This window comes from Callospermophilus lateralis, chromosome 16, assembly GCF_048772815.1.
Source record: "Callospermophilus lateralis isolate mCalLat2 chromosome 16, mCalLat2.hap1, whole genome shotgun sequence".
NCBI lineage: Eukaryota > Metazoa > Chordata > Mammalia > Rodentia > Sciuridae > Callospermophilus > Callospermophilus lateralis.
In genome coordinates, this window is record NC_135320.1 from 81,558,152 (window position 1) to 81,583,234 (window position 25,083).

Consider the following 25,083-nt stretch of genomic DNA (forward strand, 5'->3'; position numbering starts at 1 on the left):
ACACACACGCAGAGACACACACTTAAGCAGATTGAAACTTAAACTTTGATTCTCTTGCCTTGTCAGGAGAAAACAACTTGCAAAGCAATAGTAATGAAATTAGAAATAAGGCAATATTAAAAAAAAATAAAAGACCCCAAAGCTCCTATTTTGGAATAGCATCCTCAACTTGAAAACTGACATTTCTTAAATTATCAGTGGAATCAGAGTACTTGCTATTTTCCTGGGGGCCCATTCAGATTTAAAAAAAAACCTTCTTTATAGTCAGAGGGTGAAGATGCTCTGTTTATTTCAAATGAAAAATATATTTTTTTACTGGTGGGCATTTAGGAAATCACAGGAATGAGGTTCAACAAATTTACCACCCTGGTCTCCTTGCTACCTGTGAGGAAGATGCAGTTCTGTTTTGGAGTAAGACAGGAAGGATTTCAATTTATTTTATAGCAGAGTGATCTTGCTTTAGCACCATGTTTTTGTTGTTGTTGTTATTTGTTTCTAAAATAGGAATGATATTCAGACTCCTTTAGAGTGTTTTCAGTAACAATGATGAGATGGTGAGATGATGACATAGAGTGCCCTGGTCTACTCTCTGTCCGGTGTGTGAGTAAGGTGGTCCTAGATCATCCTGCTTCCATCAGTCTCAGCAGCTGACTGAAGCCACGTGAAAGAACCCAGCTGAGATAAGATGAGCTGATTGGACCTGAGGAAGACCTCTGCCAACCCACAGAATTGTGAGTTTGACAAATAGTGACTGTATTAAGACAGTGTATTCTGGAATCATTCATTATAAAGCAAAAGGTAACCGATACCCCAAATCAACAGTTATGGGAAGCCAGGGATGTCAATGAGGCTGCACAACTAGGAAAGGGAACTGACATCTACTGAGTGCCCATTGTGTGTGACAGTTGTCACAAAGCTTGTCTTAGTGGATCCTTTGAGCTATACAATGCAGAAACAAAGCCTGTTTTATAGCTAAGAAACATAAACCTAGAGACATACTATGAATCATTTGAAAATGTCATAAAACGAACATTATTATCCTGTTTTATACATTAGGATTTTGTCTCAGAAGTGAAAAAAAATTGCCCAAGAAATCCAAAATCTCAAAGGCCAAAACATATATGGAAAACATGAGGCAAATGCCATGCTTGTTTGAACAGCCTGGATGATGTGCATACTGAATGCTTACAAAGCTGTCCCTCTGTCCATCAAAGACCACCATTTGTTTGGTTCATTGTCCTTTGATGCATTCTTGACCTCCCCTATCTCTTCTGCCTTAGAATCAAAAGCAGTGGCCTTTCCTGGCTTCTCTCTTGGTTGAGGGACATAGGCTGTCCTCTGGGTTGCTTTCTCATAGGACCCTGGATCCTGAAGAATCAGAATTACACACCAGCTCACAGCTGTAGCCACAGAGAATTGAGACTGCTGAGATCTAGTAGAAGGGTTCATAAAAAGAGTATGGTGGCATAGTGGGCAAGCGATCCACATCTTTTCCAGTAACACCTCCACAACCAGTGTGGCATGATTTTTCCCCCCAACATTTTCAATTAGTGCATTATAGTTGTACATACTGATGGATTTATTGTTCCACATTTGTACATGCACAAAATTAAAAAAAATGTAACTTGATTTAAACTGGAGCTCTTGGTACATTTTTGGGCCACAAATGAATTTATTGGGTCATATAACATGGGTTATATGATTAAAAATTGATTAAAATTGAAAATATTCTATTCAGTGAGCATAAAGGTAGGTATTGCTTCATGGATACATTGTTTTATGTAATCTATGCTTTTGTGTTCTCCTTAAGGAAGAAACTCTTTTCCTGGTAGTTACCATCAAAAAGCAACAATGTTGTCTCCTTTTTTGAATTGAAGAGACAGGAAGTCAAAATATTCCATTTTTCCAAATTTTTGCAGTTCTGGATATGATTTGGGTTTTGCCTTAGATGCACTCTGTGAGTTTTAGAATGGAGGGATTAGGAGGAGGCTCTTTGTTGGCTATGTCTGTGCTTTGTCACAGTGTCCACTCATGAATTTAGTGGCTGCTCACAGGGCATGTTCTGCCCAGGGGCATCCAGAAGGCTGCATGACTCTGGAACTAATCCGAGGTGCTTGATGGCCTCTGCCCCTCATGACAAAACTGGTTCAAAGGTTCTAGAAAAGGAACATTGATCTGCTGAGAGCGTTTCAGCCCCCTCCAAGTCCAATGGACACCAACAGTGTCATCCTTTTGTTTAATGGTGGCAGAGGTGAAAAGAGAAGGAACACACTTTAAAATTTCATTAATACTCTGAAAAATTCTTTCTCAAATTCATTAGGACCTCAGAAATTATATGTGCCCTGGAAGTCCTGGGTATTTGCAAATGTCACACCACACATCTTTCTACCATTCCATTACATACCCAAAGAGGGTGCATATTTGACTCCATTTAGCTATTCAATTCAATTTCCTTCAATAAATAGTAATCTTACATGAAACAAGCCAGGCTTTGCATGTGTCTCTGAGTGCTGAATACAGCCCTGTCCTGGAAGAACACATGGCCTGTGGGGAGTCCAGGTGTAGGAACAACCCAACCACAGGATAAGAAAAAAGAACCCCCAATTCTGGGACCCTAGGAAAGTCATGGGGGCGTGGAAGGGGTATCTGATGGTACCAACCACTGAGTTAGGGCCATCATTAACATTTACTTAAAATAAATCTCACAGTGATTCAAGGAGGTGAGTTGGATTATTCCAATTTAAACAGATAAGAAAGATGAGGCACATAAATTTAATTCTTTGCTCAAGTTTACACAACTAATAAGGTGCAATGCTGGGATTCAAAATTAGGTGCATCTGGCTCTGCTGTTTGTGTAGCAATTAAGTTGCATATCCATATAGTTGAGGTTCTGTTAGAAATGTTTCCAGTGACATTCTAACAGTGAAAGGTGAGAAGTCACAGATAGACCTAGTTGAACTTGCTATTAGCTATTGTACAAGTCCTACCTACATTTTGCTGAATCCTGATGAATTCCTTTCATACTACAGGAACTTCAAAATCCCTTAAAAGGCATGCGGTAATTGGTGCTTGTGTTCCAAAGTGATATCACAGAAACTATGGATAACTGCAAAAGCTGGGATGGTAAAGATTCCACATTGTGTTATTTCTTTCACCAAGAATATTTGGATAAACATGGGAAACTCATAAATTTTCAACCTAGTATCTATGCCTGAGAACAGGCAACCACTTGGGTATTTTCATGGTGAAGCCTTCAACCCTGAAGAGCAGAAAACTTTCTATCTATTCCAAGGGGGCCAGAGATGGTAACTCAATTAAGATTTTTACCTGAGTTTTGAGTAAGTTGGAGGGAACAAGGGAATGGAAACTACGAAAATCATAATGACTGACTTGCTAAAGGGCCTCTGAGGACCTGGGGGCTTCCAGGGAGGGACCACAATGCTTAACTTTACCAGTTTCATGATGAGATGAGTCTTTCCTGGGCAGGAAACTCTATTTCATTACTGTTAAAGTGTTAGAAGATGCCAACACCTTGGAGAACTGCCCAACCTGTGGCTGCACATGGACAGAAAAAAAATTATTGCCTATTTTAAGTGTTAATATGCAACTGTTTCCATAGATACCTGATTAGAACTATCACACAATTTGTATTTTGGAAGGCTCCTGGATCACCATCTCCAACACAGGAAATTTCTCAATTCTAATTCAATCATTAGGATTCTGTTGTCTTTTTAAATTCATTGAGATGTATCTTATATACTCACCCATTGAAATTTTAAAAATAGTGATGTTATCTTTTAACTAGGTGTGGAGCTAAGTTTTTTACATTTATTCAAGAACATCATATTTTAATCAAAACTGGAGAAGCCAGTTTGGAGATTTAAAGAATAGTTAAAATTCAAATATGTAGCATAATAAGGGCATTGTATAGCTTCCTTAAATACAAGCTTTAAAAAATAATTTTAAAACAATGTATCTGTAATATATTTAGAGTTTAAAAAATTCCTTTTATGTGTACTAGCCCATTTTATAATCCTCTGATCCCTATGGGGTAGGAATTACTAAAATCATGTCATAGGTGGAAGAATTGAGGTTTGGAGAATCTTAGCTTGCAACAAAGCATGACTGTTGAGGCCAGTGCTCCAAAAGATAATTGGATCAAAGGCAGCAAGGCTAGGGCCCTTTGTAGCTCTACCTCTGTGAACTGCAGGAAGAAACTACTCAGGTCAGGTGTGAGCTCCTGGTGACTGTAGCTCCTTCTTCCTGACCAGACCTGTACAACTACCTGGCTAATGGGTGGAAGCATTGCTTTTCACTTTGTGTTTACCTCTGGGCATGTGTCAATTTTCTGCTCAGGAGAAGGACAGTTATCAATAAAACCCTTCTCACTTCCCCTGGAAAAGCACAAAAACCCATGTTCCGCTGAGCTAACCTGGACAATGCATGCAATCGATACTCATGCATTTATTAGTCTTCCCCTTTCCCGTTTCTGTGGACAAGTGCTAGCTCTCCCTCACAACATAAGATAGAATCCAATTTTCTTTGATTTTTCTATCTTTTCACGTTACAAACATCTCAATTTGTTTCTGCCTATACTTATTTAAAATCAATTGTCCCTAGCAGCCTAAGGATTTGGTGTTCTGTAGAATGCATTAGTTCTCCATTAAAGTACCAGTAAACACCATACCACTACCAACAGCAGATCTTACTGGGTGTTTACTATCTGAAAAGCTCTGCATGAATCACCTCATTATTCCTCACAACTGATAAGGTAGATGTGCTTATTGTTGCTATTTCACCATGTGGAAACTGAGGCACTGAGAGTTTTAGATAGTTGTTCCAACGAGGAAAGATAGCAGCTGGATGAGGACTCAGGAGTCTGTCTCCATTCGTAAATTCTAAGCATCAAATTCTGCTTAATGGAATCTGATTTAGAGGTCCTTCTTTTCTTGGGTGCAATGAATCACCTGGGGCTGTCCTAACTTTTTCTACGCCTCTGTACTCTGTTGTGCAATTTTACCCACTACTCATTCATGCATCTGATAAATTATTATTTAGCAAACATGTGGTAAGGAACAAACAATGAGTTTGCAGTGGACATTGTCTCTGTACCAGGAAGGGCAGTGGGAAAGCTTCACTCTGCTTACTACATAGTTGGCTAGAGGACAGAAAATGACTACAATAAAAATACTAATGACATTACAATAGAAATCAGCATGGGGCACCTTGTGTCTCTTGCATATTCCAAAGAGATAACAAGACAATACATGTGAAATGCTTTCAGTTGTCCAGCAGTCGGGAGGTGTAAAGATGAAATATTTATGTCCCAGCAATTAATAGACAAACAAGAGGGTTTCCATAGAATTAAATTATGAAATCTGTTGGAAAATGGGCATGAAGAAAGAGGAGTTGATGGAGAATAGAAATCAACAGGAATATCCTTTGCAGAATACAGAAACTTCCACAAAATCTCCCACCCAATTGAGACTAAAGAGGGAAGGAAAATGATTCTTAAATTCATCAATAGTATTCACATATTTGAGAAAGGAGACTTGTGGACATGATTCATTATTTCAATCATTATTTTACTCACTTGATATAGTATATATATATATATATATATATATATATATATATATATATACACACTCACTTTTTTATTTATATAATATATATATATATATATATATATATATATATATATATATATATATTCACTGATGTTTAAATACAAGGGTAGATATTATAAGGGGGAAAAACACAATCCTGCAGGGATCAAGGAACTTGCAGTTGAGCAGAGAAGATAACAGTCATGCCTCATATTATTCTAAGATAAGACAGAGAGTGACAACCTTACCAAATTCCAATTTCCTCTGAAAAATCCTATTTTTTTTTTCTCAGACAAACTCAGGACAAACCCAGTGTGTTTTTCTAAAATGCTCTAACCTAGTTGGATAGTGATAATGATGCATCGTTACCATTAGGGAAGCTCTGAAGGGGGCTCTGAGAAAAAGTTGGTTCATGTGGGATTTTGGCTCAGACTTTAGCTGAGTCCTGAATAATGAAGATAAATAAGTCAAGTGTGTTAGATAAGCCCTGGACCTAGCTGTGTCTGAAGCTCATTAGAGATGGAACTTGGACAGGTTGAAGCTGGTTGGGGAGGAGAACCATCCTCCTTGGAAAAAAATGGCCTTTGGGGATAGTTAGCAGTTAGCCTGAACTTAGGGGGAAGATTAGGACAGAGATGGATCCTCTATAATAGTTGGGGAAAATCCAACAACATAAAAACCTCATGTGAGAAAGGCAAAAGGAACTTCTGAAAAAATCCAGTATCCTCTTTCCAGAGGGGATACAGCACTAGGTACAAGTTCCTTTTGGGGAAGCCTCCCTGGGTGGTGGTCCCTAGTGGTCCCTCCATGGTCCACTACATCTCCTCTCTCAGATGGATGTTAAACTGCATCATTTTCTTACAGTAGAAATATTAATTGGACCTCCCCATGTCTCTATGTGTATCCCATCAATTCATCATGGCCCTGTTGTGACAGTTGTGCACCTGGCATGGATATTTGGTAACATGAGGTAATACGTTCTTCTAATGTTAAGACCAACATGACTTGAGCTTCCTGTCATTTGAGACTCAAGGGAGGTCTCCATCTAGGAAGAGAGACCCATAGTCCTCCCAAGGGAGCAGAGGCATGTGATGGGGCACAGGTGGTGAGGAGATGGCACTGGATTTATGGCTTTGGAGCAAGATTTTTCAGGGTGTGCATACCAGCTCTGCAGCTGACTAGCTATCATTTACCTTCTCTGGTTCTTTGTTTATTCATCTATGTAATGGAGGTGAAGATACTATCCACCTCACAGGGTTTCTCTGAGGATTAAATAAAGTAATCCATGTAAGGTGCATAGGGCGGCTGCTCACACACAGGAAATGCCATAGTTCATTCCATCCAAGTAATGTCTAAGGTGGGGAGAGTGTTAAGTAATGGGCCATATTTCATTCTAAAGGCAGTGGAGAGCTGTGTTAGTTTCCTGGTGTTGCCATGATAAGTTACTTATTACAAAATTTGGTGGCTTAAATAATAAAATTTTAGTTCAGGGGATCAGAAGGCTGAAATCAAGGTCTCAAGCACATTTTCTGTTGCTGTTACAGAGTACCATACACTAGGAAATTTATAATAAAGGGAGGTTTATTTTGGTGTCCGGTTCAGGTCTAGGGTTAAGAGGCTGCCTCTGGTAATGGCTTTCATGATAGCAGCCTTAAAGCAGAGGAGGGAACCACATGGTGAAAGGCAGAAAGACGTAGACAATGGGCTTCTGTAGCAGACCTACTCTTGAGATAGCTCATTAATCTATTCCATCCAGGAAGGAAGAGGCCTAATCACCTTTTTATGACTTACTGCATGGTCCCACCTCTCGGTAGCTAGTAATAGTAGTTAATTTTCAGCAGGAGTATCAGACCATAGCATATTCAAGCCATATTCAAACCTAATTCAAACCATAGCATCAGGGTGGGTTCTTTCTGGGGACTCATGGAGAAACTGTCCACGGCACTCTCCATCTCTTGGCTTCTGCTGGTTCCAGGTGTCCCTGTGCATGTACTGCTCCTGCTCTGCCTGGTCCTCACATGGTGTTCTCCATGTGTGTTCTCACTTCCATCTCTTGGCTTTTCTGTGTCCTTTCTCAATTAGGACATCAGTCATTACTGAATGAGACCCATCCTCATATAGCATGATTCACCCTGAGTTAACTTCAGTGCATCTGCAAGGACCCTATTTCCAAAGAAGGTCACCTTCTGAGGTTTGAATGGACATGGATTCTGGGGGAACAGGATTCAACTCAGTATGGAAGTCACAGAGATGAACGGAAGAGATTTGGGTTTGAGAAGGATTGCTTAGGCTTCAATATGGAGAACAAGTGGCAGGGGATTCAGGAGTAATCCAGGTCAGGAGTGGAGCAGGGAGGAGGGTTAGATAGATGGGGAACCATGAAAGCTGACCAGTAAGCGGAACCAAATGCTCCTGAGCATAACTGGACATCAGGAAGGATGGAGGGGGTGGTGATGCCCTTCCCTAAGGCAGGAAGTACTGGGAGACAAAACATTTGGGGAAGGAGTGGTCAATGCTTGTTGGGTAAATGAGAATCAAATGCTGATCTCACCCTATACCAGGTTTCTTTTTGCCTAGAGAGCAGAGTTCTCAGCTTCTGTCTCAACCTTGTAGATTCCAACTGCTAACTGCGAGTAGTTTCCATATTTTTAAAATATCAACTTGTAGTTTTTGGATTTACATAAATAATGTACAGCAGGGCACTGCATTGCGACAGCTGCCCACGTTACTGATTCAGGAGCTTCTGCTGCTGAGAGGCCTTCAGCATGTTCCACGCTCTTAGCTTGCTGGTCTTTTCCAGGCCACCCCCTCCCCCGCCCCCATCTGCTTCATCAGATATGTCCATCTTTACCAAAACGAAGTAATGCGTTTCCAAATCTGTTTTTGTCTGTTATACTGCTATAAACAAATTTAGTCGGGTGTGCTGTAAATAACAACATAGGAATGTGAAAAAAAAAAAAGAGCTTTTGTTTCTGAGAAAAATAAGCCGAATGCTATGGAAAAACAAAAACATTGGTCTAAAAACACTGCTTTCAAATGAGGTGGGGGCAAGACATTTGTAAAAGATCAAAAAAAGATTTCTGGGGTGGTTTTGCACCAAAATTACTCTGAAAGTGACTTTAAATTATTTCTTCCTTTTAATGGCCAATCCACTTGGGGCATGGCTTATGTCAAATAAAGGATGTAGAATTCTGCTCAATAAACTCTTACTTAAATCCACCTAAAATACACTAAGATGCCTGGGTCATTTTAAAAATGCGCATTTTATTTTCTCCTGTTCTGTCTTACTACCAATTTAAAGTGCACCTTCAGCTGTATCGAGGCAACCGAGCAGCCATCGCTCAACATTTTCTAGCTGCGTTGAATTAGGCTTCCAATTCCAATTTTTTTAGTCAAAATACTCGGCACAGATTTGTGAGATAAAAAGCCCCCATGTGACTCCTTGGCTGCTCCTCAGCTTTTCTAGCTAGATCAAAGGTGTGGAGGGCTGTGATGGTGATTGATTTCTCCTTTCCCCACTGTCTCTGGAAATGTTAACTGTATGCAAATGAGCACAGGGTGATGGCCTCTGTTTGAATCAGGGGAAGTATTTAAAATTAGCACTGCTCATGGATGCCAAATCAGAATAAGCACACAAATTACAAGAAGGAAAACTGCAGTTACTAGGCTCAGAGTGTCTCTGCTGTGACACTCAGGAGGAAGCCAGGGGTCCAGGAGCTCCAGGATGAGCTATGACCTACCCCCATCTACTGAGTCCTTCATATGCCAGCCAAGGAGTCAGGTGCTTACTATGTATGGCTTGATTTCCTCCCAGTAACTTTGAGAGGTAGAGACTATTGTCTTTGACAGATGAAGAATCAAAGGTTTGGACAGTTCAGATGATGTACCTAAGGTCCACCAGATGTGGAATTAGAACTAGGAATGAAATCCAAGTTTGTTCTTCAAGCTGTCACTCCTTTCACCATCCCAGAAAATGCAAATAATGTGCTGGAAAGATAGCAAAGAACTAGGCAGCCAGATGGCATGTAAGAGTTGGTGTTCCTCCCACATGGAGTCAACCCAGGCCTCTGGGTCGGTGGTTACAGGAAAATCAGAAACCATTAACACTGGAACTCTATTCACTGTTCAGCACTTTCCTGGCAAACAGAGGGAACCATGGTGCCCACCCATGCACAAAGCAGAATGCAAAAGCCCCTGTTAAATATTAAAAAAAAGCTTCTAAGTGCCAAGGCAAATATATATAACTTAGGACTGGAAACATTAGGAAAGACTTCTTAAAGAAGGGACATCTGAGCACCAGATTGGTGAGATTTTCACAATAGCCCTAACATTTGTAGAGCTTTTTACAGTTGAAATAACACTTTTTTAGGCATTATGCTGTCTCTCAAAACACTCCTAAGGTCAGGTCAGGAATTATCATTTCTGGTTGAGAGATGAAGAAACACACACCAAGTAATTCAACAAGTTGCTCAGAGTCACACCAGCAAGTTAGAAATAGAAATGAGACAAACATGTAGGCCATTTCTATTCAGTAGAAATACAATGTGAGCCACATATAGAATTAAAATATTCACTGTATTCCCATTTAAACATTAGGAAGAGTTGAAATTTATTTAAAATGCATATTCTACTTAACCACATATCCTCCAAATATCATTTCCACAAATGATCAACAGCTGTAAGTTAGCAAAAAGTTTTTAGTGAGACTATTTTGCATCTCCTCACTTCTTTGTTGTGTGTATTTTATATTCACAGCACACTGTACTTGAGGCAGGGCACATTACAAGTGCTCAACGTTCACACAGGATTAGTGACTACCATATTGGCCAAAGCAGAGGTTTTCTGACTTGTAGCCCAGTGTCTTTCTACTCTGCTAAACTACCTCATAAATATAGACCCAAAATGAAATAGGGCATGTCATGTAAAGAGAGGAATAGGACAACGTCATTTATGGCCCGGGCAGGACCCATTTAGTACCTCAAAAAGGACAATGAAAGAAAGTTTAAAGAAGACTTAAGAAAACTAATAATGGATGGTAAAATATCCCAAAGACAGAAGAGTGAGCAACCACAAAGGCCCTTGGGACCTAGAAAACCCTACAGTATGTAAGCAAGGGCTGCCTGATAGGAGCTGTGGCCTTTGCTAGAGAAGTACAGTCACAGCCAATCTGCAACCCAGCCATGTGGGAGATGTGGAGATAAGTGCATTGGCCTCTCTGCCCTCACCCTCTAGTCTCTTTCCAGTGCCTCCCGTTGTCCAAATGCAACTGGAAGCTAGAGGATATTGAGCTTGCAATCCGTAAAGGTCAGCCTCCTGGGGTGGAGGGAACAGTAGAGACAGATGGAGACTGAATATGGAGGGCAAACAGGGACTGGCCAGCAGTCACAGGTGCAGAAGTGCTGGGAACATTAGCTGGACCTGGTGGAGTGCTGGAGGACAGGAGGGAAGTGGCATGGGACACAATGGATAAGCTGGGCTTGAGTCAGGCTGGTTGGGCTGTAATGGGAGGTAAACGTGATAGGTTTGCACACTTGCGCAGTAGCAATTCTGGGGTGTTAGTGTGGGTCTTGCATAATCCACATGGGGCACTAAGAAGATGCTCCTGACACAGTAATGTTCTCTGCTGGTGTTTCGAGGTGTGAAGGTATTTTACATACCTTCCCTCTTCAATGCCCAGTAGATAAATAGATAGGGAAGTGGACAGGGCTCAGAATAGACCCTTTATTATGGGCAAAGGATGGGGAATTGGAAAGTGAGGGAACACAGGCTTCTTTTTCCTTCTTTCTGCATGTGCCACAGCTTCTCAGCCAGAGGCAGAGAGCGTGGAGGCCACTGTGGGGCTCCCTGTGTCAGTGGGCTTCCTGAGGGGTGAACAGGATCCATAATGTTACTGCAGGAAAGGCCCAGAAATGAACGTGGGATAACCCCAACACCTGACTCCTACTCACTGGAGAAAGAGGACCAATGGATGCCTACTCTATCATCTCAAAATACAATGGAGAAGGACGAGAATAGGCCAGGGACAGCCATGGTTTTGTCTTTATGCCCCATGCATTTCCAGGAAGCTCAATATGTTTGTAAAGTATCCAATTTCATAGACCATAAGGAAAATGGGCATAAGGACAATCATTTTCTTGTGTGTGTGTGTATAAAAGATGTGGCCACCGCACCCAGTGAAATTCTAGTTTCTTTGTTGAGAAAAATTTTGAGGTGAAGTGAATCCAGGTATCCAGGCCAGTTTACCTGGGTGAGAAATGGCTTAGAAAAAGCTACTAGAAAGTAAGAAAACCATTTTAACCACACACTACTAGGAAAGGAAATATGGAACATATTTGGTGGAGATGGTATTGACAGAAACCAGCACCACAGTTGATGTGGATGGATATGCCACCGACGAAAATTATTTTGGGGGGGGGATGAGGATATTATGAACTGGCTGAGCTTGTGAAGCTGGTGGCTCCTGCTGGTGAAGTTGCAGCAGGATGTTGGCAGTGGGCCTCTGGAGCTTGGAAGAAAACACGGTGCTGGAGATATTGATATGGGAACTATCCAGCAGTAGATGAAGTTATGATAAATCACCAGAAAGGAGCCAAAAAAAAAAAAAAGAGTTCAAAGAAAGGCCCTCGAAGAATGCCTACGTTTAAGGGTTAAGAGGAAGACAAGGGATACATGAAGAAATCATAAATCTGAAAGACAGGAAGAAAGACCAAGTACTCCCTATGGAAATTAAGGCAAAAGAGTACTTCAAGAGACGGGGGCATAAGATCTGGTCAGCAGGACCAAGTGCTGGAGAGATCAAGCTTGAGTGGAGGCTGCTGGTGGGTCATTAGATCAGGGATACTGCTATGGTTTAACACGTCCTCCAACACTTCATGCGTTGGAAACTGAATACCCAAAGTCTATAGTATTTGGAAGTAGGGCTTTGGAAGGCAACTGTGATTGAAAAAGGTCATGAGCATGGGCTACGATGATGGCATTAGTGGCTTTATAAGAATAAGAAGAGAGAGATGAAAGGGCATGCTTGCTGTGTCCCACTTTGTGATGCCTTCCAGTGTGTTATGATGCAGCAAGAAGGCTCTTACCAGATGCTGGCACTGTGATATTGGATTTCCCAGCCTCCATAGTACTGAGTGAAACAGACCTCTACTCTTTATCAAGTTATCTAGCTGTGCTATTCAGTTAGAGTGGACGACAATGCCAGGCACTTGCTATTCCTCTATGAGAGTGGTTCACCCAACATTCAGGAAAGAGCCCCCAGCAGCCATGCTCCTGTATCCAATGCTGCCTCTCTTGACAAGTCTTGTGGGGGGCACTCAGTCAAAGCCTGGCCAATTGCATTTCAATTCCTGTATTTTCAGATTGGATTGAAGAGCATATCTTTCATTCTGGCCTTTTCTCTAGATGGGAGTAGAAAGGGTAAACTTTCGACAGTTTGTATCACAACCATTTTCTACCATGTAGCCTTAATAACAGAGTTATTAAGAGGGAGTTAATCTGGAGACAAGGGGGAGATCAGAGCAGATCCAGAGGGAGAATAAAAGATGAACAAAGTGTTCCTTGGATTGTTATGACTCTTGAATTCCTGGTTCCGGGATCTTTCCCAAGCCCTGTATTATTTCTCTAAATATTTTTTTTTCCAAAATTCTCTGGTAACCCAGCCAGTATAGGATACATTTTTTTTTCTTATGTGAGCAGAACATGGTTATTGATACCTGTAAACCGATAAAAACTAATATATCTGTTTTGGGAATCCCAGATTAAAGAGATGTACTATTTAATATGGATCCAATGATAATATATGGTTATATAGTGCCCATTGGCCAGCAGGGGTATTAATTCATTCTGTTATCATAAGAAATTTTACTGGACAGTGAGGTCCACAGAGCATTCTATAGTCGGGGAGGATGAAGACTGGCATAACATATTATGTTTTTCCCCCATAAATCATCTGAAAGGAATAAAAATGAAACTAGGAAGAGAAATGAAACTATGAAAGAAATTGAGCACAGAGATGTAGATTCTTGTAGGATGTTAAAGAGGATGTCCCTATGGTGAAATTCAATTTTAAAATTCAAAAATTTTTCTTGATTTCCCAAGAAGAGAGTATTTCCCAAGTCTATAAATTCACATTATGTTTGTGTCAAAGAATGTTTGGGAAGTACAATTAGTAGCAGTCATTATCTATCTGTTGCCTCTGTTCTGCTTCCCAGTTTGTTTTCCCCTTCTGCAACCACAGCTTTTGTGAAGAATACAAATTAAATGTTTATCCTGTCTCAAAGAATTTATAGGATAGGATCAAAATAAGGGCAGGGCATAGTAAAATATAGAAAGAGACCTAATATCATCAACTAATTCACAAATGAAACTCTCATGAAGGGCACAGCTGGAAGGATGATCGAGGGTCTTTGTGGAGGAGATGACATTTAAGCAGAGCTTTGAAGAACAGATAAGGTTGAGGGATGAAAGGAAGATCATACCAGGTAGAGAGAAAAGCCTAAGCTAAGGAGTAGGTGCAGTAAGTTGAGAAGAATGTGGAGGAAACAGTGAATTTTCCTACCAAAAACTAAAAAATAATGGCTATGAAATATATTAGTAACAAGTCAGGCTGAACAGGATGAATGGTCCAAGCCTGGAATGTAAGAGATGGAGAAGAGCAGAAAAGTGGGTGGCAGGAGCTGAAGAGATTTGGGGAGAATAATGCAAAGACCATTTGGTTGGAGCAAAAGAACAGACATAACTGAGGTTCTGCCCCTTTTGTGTCAGTCTTGATGCTCCTCCATGGATGAATGAATGAGCGAATGACAAAGCTCTGCCTCACTAGTTAATAGTATCCATAATTTAAAGGTGAATGAATAAGTCACCAATTCCTAGTGCTGTGCCCCCTGGATGCCCTGAGGTGAGCAGTTTCCTCTGCCTCACCTTGGGACCAGAATGATGGAGCTGGCCAACTCTGGACTGACCCTCTGAAACCAGACCTGTTGAACACCAGCCAATCAATGGGAGATTTGTAAAAGAAATATGTGAAAAATGTGGCAGCACTACTATGGTTAACAAAATCAGAAGAAACAAAGAACTTTAAAAAGCACTAATCCTAATACAATCTGTTAATCAGGTAAGATTTGCCAAAACATTAGCTTTGCTGCTTACTCTATGAAATGTACACAGTTAATGATATTATCTCTGCAGTGGACCTCATGCCTTCATTTTTACATTGGATTTAAAAAATTTCTACATTTCAATAAGATGTACCAAAAAGTGATCATATTCTGGGTTAATAAAATAATTAGTGTCATTTTAAGTAAAGGTAAGTTTTTGAAACACCAATTTTTAATGATTGCTGTGTCTTCGTTTAAAATAAAACTGAATTTTTCATTTTCTTTTAACAGATACAAATAATTAAATAAAAAAACAAAATAGAACCCCCTAGATGCTATAAGACACCAACATGAATCAAAACAACCAACTCAGAGCACAGTAGGATGCAGAACTTTCTCAATTTAATGTCCAAACCACTAGCTCACACCAATATTGCCTAACAAAGATATTTAAGTTAAATTGAATTGCTTTAATACAGCTAAAACATCTGCTGCATTTAAAAATAATCTTTCTGCTGCTGTAACATATGGTATCATCTGAAACTTTATTCCCGTGCCCCTAGAGCTTCTGAGATACCTCGAAATGCCATGAATTACCATAAGGAGGCTTTTGCAATTCTCAAAGCTGGAAGAAAAACAATTAATTCATTTTAATATTTAAAATAAATATAGGCCATTTGGATCATTTGGGAGGAGAAATGGGATTACAAAAAAGTCACAGTAATTAGAATCTAATTCCCCAAAGAGAAATGTTCCAAGATGTAGCTTCCAGATGGAAAATTCCCCCAGCAGGTCTGTTGAAGATGTGTACTCAGCCTGTGCTGGTGTCTCCTGAATTGGATCAGAATGCTCCCAACCCCAAGTTTTCAGTGGGGACAGAATGGACCTAGGTCTCTTTACTCGTCCATAGAGTTATTTCAACATGCGCACAGGTAAAAGGGAAGTCAGCAGCCACCATTTGAGTTCAATATAACTCAGTTAAATAAATATTAAACAGCTCTTATTTTCCAGCCACTGTGCTAGATAAATACCAGAGAATCAGATACATTAGATAGAGTAGCAGCTTTTAACTAGTCTTTAGGGGTAATGTAGCGAGAGAAATGTAGATTAGTAAATGCCACCAAGTATGACGCATCCTGTAATAGAGTTAACTTTCCTGGCATGATGGGGGCAGGAGAAAAGCCCTGCTGCTCTACCTGGGGATCAAAACAAGCCTGGGGAAGAAGCAATGCTGGAGCTGCAGAGCAGAAATACCTGAGGAGAGAGGCGGATTCTCCAGGCTGAAAGAACCATGTGGACAGGTTGATGAGGCAGCATTTCAGGGAGTTCATGGTCACTGGTACAGTGTAATAGGAGAGGGAGTGGGGAAGACCAGGAGAGGGGACAGGGCCTAGATCCTGGAAGGTTTATTGCACCACATACAAGTTTAGCTCAATATTGGTGTGAACTAGTGGGTCAGACAGTGGGTTGAATTAAGAAAGTTAGGCTTGAACATGGTCATAGGAGGGCTATCCTTCAGTAATGAGCAACAATGTCATCCTCACAGCACTTGCTCTGTATTGGGCTAAGAGATGTTTGTTCTTACTCCACACCAAAACCATGGGAGGAAGTTACAATCGTCATGCTTATCTGTACCCACAAAAATCCAGGTCTCCAGAAGGAGAAGTTTGCGTAAGGTCCCACAGCCAGGAAGCACCAAAGTGGTTTGCACGCAAATCTTTCAGATACTGAATGGTTTTTTCTTAAGAGTTTCCCTGAACTGGCACTGAACCAGTCAGGATTGTGAGATGGAGAACAGGTTGAAGGGAGAGAAGCTGGAGATCAAGAGAACAGATAGGAGTTGATTAGTGTGCTTATGAGAGTTGCAGTTGGTGATAAAATAGAAGGAAGGAGTGGAGAAGGGGGAAGGAAGAAGAGGAATAGGAGGAGGAAAAGGAGAAAGAAGGAAGAAAAGGAAGAGGATCAGAAGGAAGAAGAGGAGGAGGAGGAGGAAGAAAAGGAAGAGACAAGATGAAGGAAGTTGTTCTTGCCTTCTGGAAAAAAAGGGCCAATAGATGCCCAACTTCTTGCAGTTGAGTATGTTCAACATGTCAGCATTTAGAACCATTCGATAGTTTCTCCTTGTTGTGTGCCGATGACTACAGATAGGAAGTGAGATATTATAAAGTTGAGGATCAGCTTCAAGGTCCTTAGTTTAAACTTTAAAACTTTTAAAAACTCTTTTAAACTTCTTAGTTTAAAAGAGACAGAGACAGCAAAACACTTTCATATTTGCCTGGTTCTCTGACCTCAAGAATGATGCGGGCAAGTTCAGGATTTCTAAGGAAAAATCCTGTTTCCCAGGACCTCAGCATCTTGTTATGTGATGGGAACCATCAATCTAGAGGAAACATGTTTCTTGGTCCACTTACCCTCTAGCTGCCTGCAGATTTTTATTGGAAAAACAACTAGTAGCCATCATTAAATATTGATGATCCCAGTCATTTATAATCACATATTCCAGGCACGGCTGGATGGCATATGTCAAGGAATGAGACACTGAGGATTCTTCAAAGGGATCACAGTGTGCCCTAACAAATAGGTATATAAAGATTGAGATATTGTAGCATGCAGTAATGGAGATCTGTAATAGATTTTCATTACTTTGGTGTACAGAGTACTTTGACTAATGCCTGGTTCATAGCTGAGACTCAATAAATATGTATTTTTCATTGAATGGAAAGTAGTAGTGTTCCATTGGAAAAATGCAGATTTTCTGGAGGCTATCCGAGAAAACCCACTGACCAGCATTGCTGTCCTTTAGCAAATCATATATCTTGTCATCAGCATCTTTGCTAATGTCTTTCTTCCTTCTCATCCAATAATTAAGATCACACTCATCTTCCAGGCTCAATTCAGAGTAAAAAGAGAATCTTATTCGTTTCTATGTCTACAGATGGGTAAAAGGCTAGATAGGTGAAAAAGTGAATGAATAATCATGGGGTATTCATAATTCCCCCCCCAAAAAAAAAACCAAACTTTTCTTTTTCTTCAAGATATTTGTGTGTGTGTGTGTGTGTGTGTGTGTGTGTGTGTGTGTTTTGCCGGTACAGGGTATTCTTCACTTAACTATTCATCTAAATCTCATTAGCATGTCAGTTTAGATACTGTTTCTTCTGAGTAGCTCTCTATAATCATGCAGTTTAGGGTTGAGTCATACACTATTGCCAGCGGTGTCTGTGGATTTGTCCTACCCTTTCATATCTGATGCTCTATGCCAGGAACTGGTTGTTAGTCCCCATCATGTTCTCAACACCCAGCATAGTTCCCCATGCACAGCAGACCTTAAATAAATGAACAAATTCAATATTGAACCAGTCGTTTAAGCATTTCCTTTGTATCCTGCCAAGAGATAAATCCAGTGCTTGAAAAATCTCAAAAACTCTCAATCATTTCTGTGTGGTATGGCCTGCTCATAGTATGAGCTATATTGATAAGCACAAAAATTGCCACTAGAATTCTTTGGGATTCTTATCTAAGATTAAAGCATCTACAGTCATTTAGGCCTTTACAGCGTCTTTTTTGAAGAATATAGAATTTTTAAGCTAAAACATTATAATTAGCTCTGACAAGAGTTAATAAGGTGAATTTGTCATTGGCCCTTGATATTGATGAGTTTGATTATTGTAACCTAAGGAGAACCACCATTCCGATTTACCTCCATATAAATAATTCCAGGTTATTTCAACCAAGATAAGACAATTTATAATATTTTCTCAAATGAGCCCTCTTGGGCCTGAGCTATGTTGGCTGAATTGTATACATAATTATGCATAATAATGCTAATAGAAACTCTTCTCTGAGTTGTAAGGGCATTGCACACAATATTTCTAGCTGTTAAGGAGACTTTTCGGGCAGGTTATTATTATCTTCTTGCTATGGGTAGAGAAACAAAGACTCACAGCTTGCTCAAGCTCACTAAAATAGTAACTAAGCAAAGATTTCAATTTCAGGGCAGTCTCACTTGAAAGGCTGTGTTTTCTCTGCTAGACTACACTGCCCATTTACAACCAAGAAAGTTCTCAGGGATAATGGAAACCTGTAGCAGAGATCAAATGTCAATGGAAAGTAACTTTAGCAGAGAATGACACAGAGCTGGCTGTCGTAGATACGGGGGAAGGAGGGGTGGTCAATACGCCAGGAATAATTGATCATAGTTCTGATCCTAAGACTATAAGAAACCTATAGAAGACTTTACTTAATCCTCAGAACCAAGAACCTTCCACCAAAAAGGCAAGTCTCTTCTTGTATTTTATCCATGAAAACAATAAGGCTGACTTATAAAAAAAATTTGTGTGGCTATATACATGTTATGTCATTTGAAGCAAACATAATGCTGAAGAGAAAGATACTTTCCATTTTCAAATGAAGAACTTAGGGCTGAGCACTAAGTGACTTAGGTGGCTCAACTGGGAATTAAAATGATCCATGACACAAACTCTAGTGGCCTTTTCAGGTGAATTGTCTCTTCTTCTCACCTCTATATTATTATTTTCTTTCTCCTTCTACTAACTTAAAAAAAGAACAAAATTACTAGGGAGGAGAGTGGAACACCCTTCCACCATGTTAGATTACTAGATCACAGTGCTTCTGAGACACCTAACTTGAAGCATGAGAAAGAAAGCCAAGTCTTACGGATAGGATAAGGCAATAATTTTCAATGTCTCCATATTTCATAAACACAGCATTCAAAAGGCGTATCAGACAGCTCACTCATAAAGCAGCTCTTGTTGTGATGGGGCATCAAGAAGAGCTGAGTAAATTATTAATATGACAGCATTTTCTGCATTGGCACAAGTCCCATGGAAAGAGTGACGTAGCAGTTTGGTAACTGCTCTGTTTTGCACAGGAACATAACATACCATCCTGGAGATACTCTCATTTTATTGTACAAAATGTTTTCTTCCTTGAAATTATTTTTCTAAATAGTTCCAAGAGCTACTCAGAGAAACTACTATACAACTACTAATGAGGCTCCATAATTAATTGCTTTAGTCATTAACTTAGAAATTCCCTGTTCTGAATCTCAAGAAGTCACTGTAGGATTTGCAAGTTCAGGAGTCTCCTCTGTTGATAACATATGTCGGAGATAACATATGTTGGTGGGAGGTGAGTTTTGTCAAGTTGCACCCAAGCTGTCTGCCTCATCCATTGCCACACAGACCTGGACTCACTTAACTTCAAAGACACATGCTTTCCTGATGATTCAATCCAATTAATCATGAAGAAAATGTTGAGCCTTTTATAGTTCCTTTGTTTGCAATTTCTCAAACCATCATTGTATGAAGTTTAAAATAAGTGTGCTATAACATACATAACTTCAAGAAAAAGAACCAAGTATAGTAGAACTAATACATCTATTAAGGATAGAATTCTCCAGAGCCTATAAACTTAGCCAACTATTGTTGATTCTAAAACCAGTTTCTAATGGATTCCTGTTATTCCTTTTTAATAATTATTTTCAGAAACAATGGTAACACATGCATTTTGTACATATAAATAGCTTTTGGAGGAGCAAGTCTTTAGTCTTAACTAATTTTATTTTGAAGGAATATATAATTTGAGACCAAATCTACTTTTTGTCTCTATAGCATCCACTCAGTTAAGATATAAAAGAGCCTTCTTTATTTCAATGGTTTCAAACAGGATTTTATTCCTTCCACCCTCCTCCCCCACCCCATCCAACCTGCTTTGCCTGCTACTTCCCTTATTCTGGGATTGGTATCAGGTCCATAAACTCTATTTTGTGCAATGTCTCTTCTGAAATACTGGAAGAAGTATTAGGGATTAGACATGCACAACACTTTTCTAAGAGTTTACTATCTAATTTAAATTCCTATGCAGTGGAGATTTTTTATCTGAAATAACAATTTATAGTTTTAAGAAAGGAAGTTGAAGATGAGAATGTAGATGATATTGATTTTAACCTGAGTCATAAACACAGATGTTAGTCAAAGGTGTCAGAATACCTTGTGACTACAGTTACTTTCTTTCTTTTGGGGACCAATTAATTGAGTATAGAGAATAAGCTCAACCTACTTTGACCTCTAAGTCTCCCATAACTATTTTAGACTCTTGAAGTTCATGACATAAACTTTTAAAGAGCAATTGCAATTTAGGATTTGTTTGGGAAGAAGGAAAACAGTCCATGTAACTGGTGAGGTGATAACAGGGTCTTTCCAGTTGGTACCTGTCTTTGGTTCTCTGTCTCCAGGCGCAGCCTGGCCTCCACACACCTCCGGGTCTCCAGGAAAGCTTGGCGCTGGGCCCGGTCTGACAGGTAACTGATGAAGATCCCAGCCGTGTTCATACACATGAACAGCACTGCCTGGGCCACAACCTAAAACCGAATTTCAAACACAGCGAGGTCAGGTGGTTAAATGAGCTGTTTGTAGGCAAAGAGGAAAATAAGTAAGTAAAAATTTCAGAAGTAAATCTTCATATATCAATTGAAATGTTCACTAGGGTGTTAATAAAACCTTGCCTTTCATTCAGCCCTGCAGTCAATGTTACCCTTCAGAGAGGTCTTTCTTAACCAAGTCACAGTCTCTTCCTCCCCAGTTTAAAACCTGAACCTAGACTGGAAACGCGAGGTAAGAAAGATGGGGGAGGTCTCTTTGGCTTTTTCTATTTTCCTCCCTGTCCCTCACCTTTCTTCTTCAGGAGCTGACGTTTTTGGTCTGTATTAGGCTGGGAATCCTGGGGAAAAAAGGGGAAGAGTATATGGAGCAGAAAAATCATTCATAACAACTTACAGTTTTTTTTTTTTAATTAGTGTCTTTTGGATGTACATGATGGTGAGAATCACAAAAGAACAGTGGAGGGAAAGGAACAGGGGTGGGAAGGCAAGGGGAAATATTGAGGACTGAAGTAGAAAAAAAAATAACATTTCATGCTTTTATATGATTATGTCACCGTATATTGTATTGTCATGTACAACTAAAAAGAACCAATAAAAAATAAAATAAAAAGTAGGGTGGCTTCAATCAAACCATGTTATATGCGTGTATGGAAATGTCACAATGAAAATCATTAATTTGTACCACCAATGTGTTCTAATAATTGAATAAACACTTATATATATATGACATTCATAGAGTGGCCTCCTGTGCCATGACTCTAGCGCACTCAGGTCCTCCTTGGTGGAACTCAAGTCTCATTTCTAACTCAAGAAAAGATCTCACATTTTCTTTGAATCTCCTTTCCCATTATCTTATTACTCGGCATCAAAATCTCCTTGCCACACTCTCAAATTAGACTTCTTGTATTCATATTAGACTCCTTTTGTATAGCTTTCTTGGGAAAAAAAAGTGGGAATATTTTGGAAGGGTGTTGATGTATGGAAGAAAGGATTGACATAGTGTGAATTTCCTTATTTTTATGGCCTTAACCCAAGGGTAGGTGGCAGTTCATACGGAGTGGAGTAGAGGAAATGCCAAGAGGAAGTCCAGGAGCTCCAGAGAAGCAAAAAAGTACAGCTGCTGAAAAGTGAGCCCCAAATCCTACAGAGAACCCGTGCAAGGGAGCCTCAAATTCTTGTATAAATTGTTCCCTGAGCCTCACATGAACAGGGTAGACAGCAAACAACTGAGTTAAGGATAAAATAACCCAAATAAAATGAACTGAATTGAAGCCCAAAAGACAAAGACCATAGGAATGTAAGGTTATCCAGAGTCTGAACCATACAGAGTTCGCATGTCCTGAACACAATACCAAATTATGGGACATCAGACTAAATACTAAAATTTGACTCTTTCTTAAGGTTGTTTAGTCATATATGTACATAAAGTAATGATGTCTATTTCATTCTACTATCTTTCTAACCCCCATACCCCCTGCTTCACTCCCCTTTATCTAAAGTAATTCTATTCTTCCCTAGGACCCCCTGCCCTTATTGTGAATTAACACCTGCATATCAGAGGAAAATTCGGCCTTTGATTTTGGGGGGTTGGCTCATTTCTCTTAGCGTGATACTCTCCATCTCCATCCATTTACCAGCAAATGCCATAATTTCATTCTTCTCTAAAGATGAGTAATAAACTTTCTCATCTATCTATCTATCTATCTATCTATCTATCTATCTATATCACATTTTCTTTATCTATTCATCTGTTGAAGGGCACATAGGTTGGTTCCATAGTTTAGCTATTGTGAATTGAGATGCTAAAACATTGATGTGGCTGCATATGCTGATTTTAAGTCTTTTGTGTATAAACCAAGGAGTGGGATAGTTGGGTCAAATGGTGGTTCCATTCCAAGTTTTCTGAGAAATCTCCATATTGCTTTCCAGAGTGTTTGCACAAAGACATTCTCAAATTATACTAATATAAAAAGTTTAAAAGTCAAAACAAAACAAGTTTGTTATTTTGTATGAATACCAGATTAAAGAAAAAAGCATTACTAGAGATAAATAGGCTCACTACATGATGATAAAAAGTTTAATTCACCAGGTAGATAAAAATTCTAAATTTAAACATATTTAACAACAGACCTCAAAAGTACAAACTTTACCAATATAGTGGTATATTTGAACATAATTTTGAGCAGTTAATATGTCAGGCAGATAGAAAAATCTTCAAAGAAATAATTTCAATAGTTCCCACAACAATCTTGAAATAAAACATAGTGTCTAATAATTAGAACAAACTTTTAGGCAGTAATGTAAATTGCAAAATATTTTTTTTTTTACATCAGAGCCTGAAGCTAACCTCAGCACATTTCAAAGAACTAGTATTATGTAAACTTGGCCAGTAACCACAGTGTAACCAACTTAAAAAACAAGATAAAAAGGTAACTAGAGAAATCCCATATGCTTAGAAATTAAAAGAAATTTAAATACCTCATGGATTTAAAAATATATTATAATGAAAAATTTGTGTAGCCAAAGAATGTTGAAAATACCACAGAACAAAACTCAGTAAGTAGTCCACATAGAGGAATTTATAGCTCTAAATGCTTCATTTTTTAAAAAAGCTTAAAAACAAATGTGTTACCATTCAACTGAAGGATTTAGCCAAACCAAATTAAACACAGAACAGAATAAATTCAAAGTATATAGAAGGAAAAAAATAATATAAGAACAGTAAATCATGGATTAAAAATCAAATGACAGTAAGGAAGAGGATCAGCAATGATAATAGTTTACTCTTTGAAGACTAATAAAACAGAAATAATTCTTACAAGCTTAATAAAGAGAGAAGACACAAGTAAACAATATTAAGAATAAAAAAATTGACAAAGATATTGCAGAAATCAGTAGATAATAAAATATACTATGAACTTAATATGATCTTTAAATGAAATTGAGATATTTCTAAAAATACATCTTTACCAAAATTAACTCAAGAAGAAAGGAGAAATTTCAAATAAGTGTAATCATAATTAAAATTCTTTATATGAAGAAAGAAACAAGCCCCAATGGCTTCATCAGAGTACTCTACAAACAACTGTGGAATAATTTATATCTTTTCTCTCTTCCAGAGACTAGAAAATAGAGAGCAATTCAGTCTATAAGACTAGTATAACCTTAGTACCCAAGCTTATGTAGCTGATCTAAAAAGATAAATAACAGGTGAATCTCACTCATGCATATAAAGGGGGATTCTTACACAGAGTAAAGCAAATTGAAGCCATCAATGTATAGAAAATTTAATTCAACTTGACTATGCTGTATTTTTCTAGGAATTGGAGCATATTAAAATATTAAAACATTATCAAATCAACTATTATAATTTGCATATTTACAGCTTTAAATAAAACCATAATCATTCCATTAATGTGAGGGAAAGCATTAATAAAATAAATCCATACAACTGAATAGAATATTAAGAAAAATCCCAAAGGGCTAACATTTGCTATCATTGCACATGCACAGAATCACTCAGTAAGGTACTGGATAATTCTTGGAATAGAGGCTAAAGTCTTAGTTTCTAATCACTAGCTTTTGTATTTTGTTTAAGTGCATGCACTGCCTGCTAAAATACATAGATTTTAAATAGATAAACTTGTTGTTGAAAAAAAGAACAAAACAACTCCCTGTCCTGACAATAAAGACTGATTGATCCTCTTCAAACTCATTTTGCACATTACCCTCTTTCTCTCCTACCCATTTTGTATCAACCAATCAAATTTACTATTTGTTCCTTCATTGGATCTTCCCATCTCTTTGCCATTCAAGTGCCATTCCTTCTGCTTGAACCCCCTTCTCAATACTTATTACCTTGCAGCTTCCTCTCTATTCTGGGATTTATTACAGTTTCCTGAGAGATGCTCTCAGATCACTGTTATAAAAGTTATGAACTTCCCTGATACTCACTGTTTTTGCACCCTGTTCATTTATC

At 38.9% G+C, this 25,083-nt stretch overlaps 1 protein-coding gene across 3 annotated transcripts in view; it reads right to left on the reverse strand.

Annotated features, from left to right (window-relative positions):
* The window catches only part of Adcy8 (adenylate cyclase 8), a 214,448-nt gene that overhangs the window by 151,104 nt on the left and 38,261 nt on the right, over nt 1–25,083 (reverse strand). For all 3 annotated transcript variants that reach the window (XM_076835574.2, XM_076835573.2, XM_076835572.2), the window contains exon 2: nt 20,934–21,083. In XM_076835574.2, the coding sequence (XP_076691689.1) occupies nt 20,934–21,083 (150 nt within the window). The remainder of the gene's footprint in view (nt 1–20,933; nt 21,084–25,083) is intronic.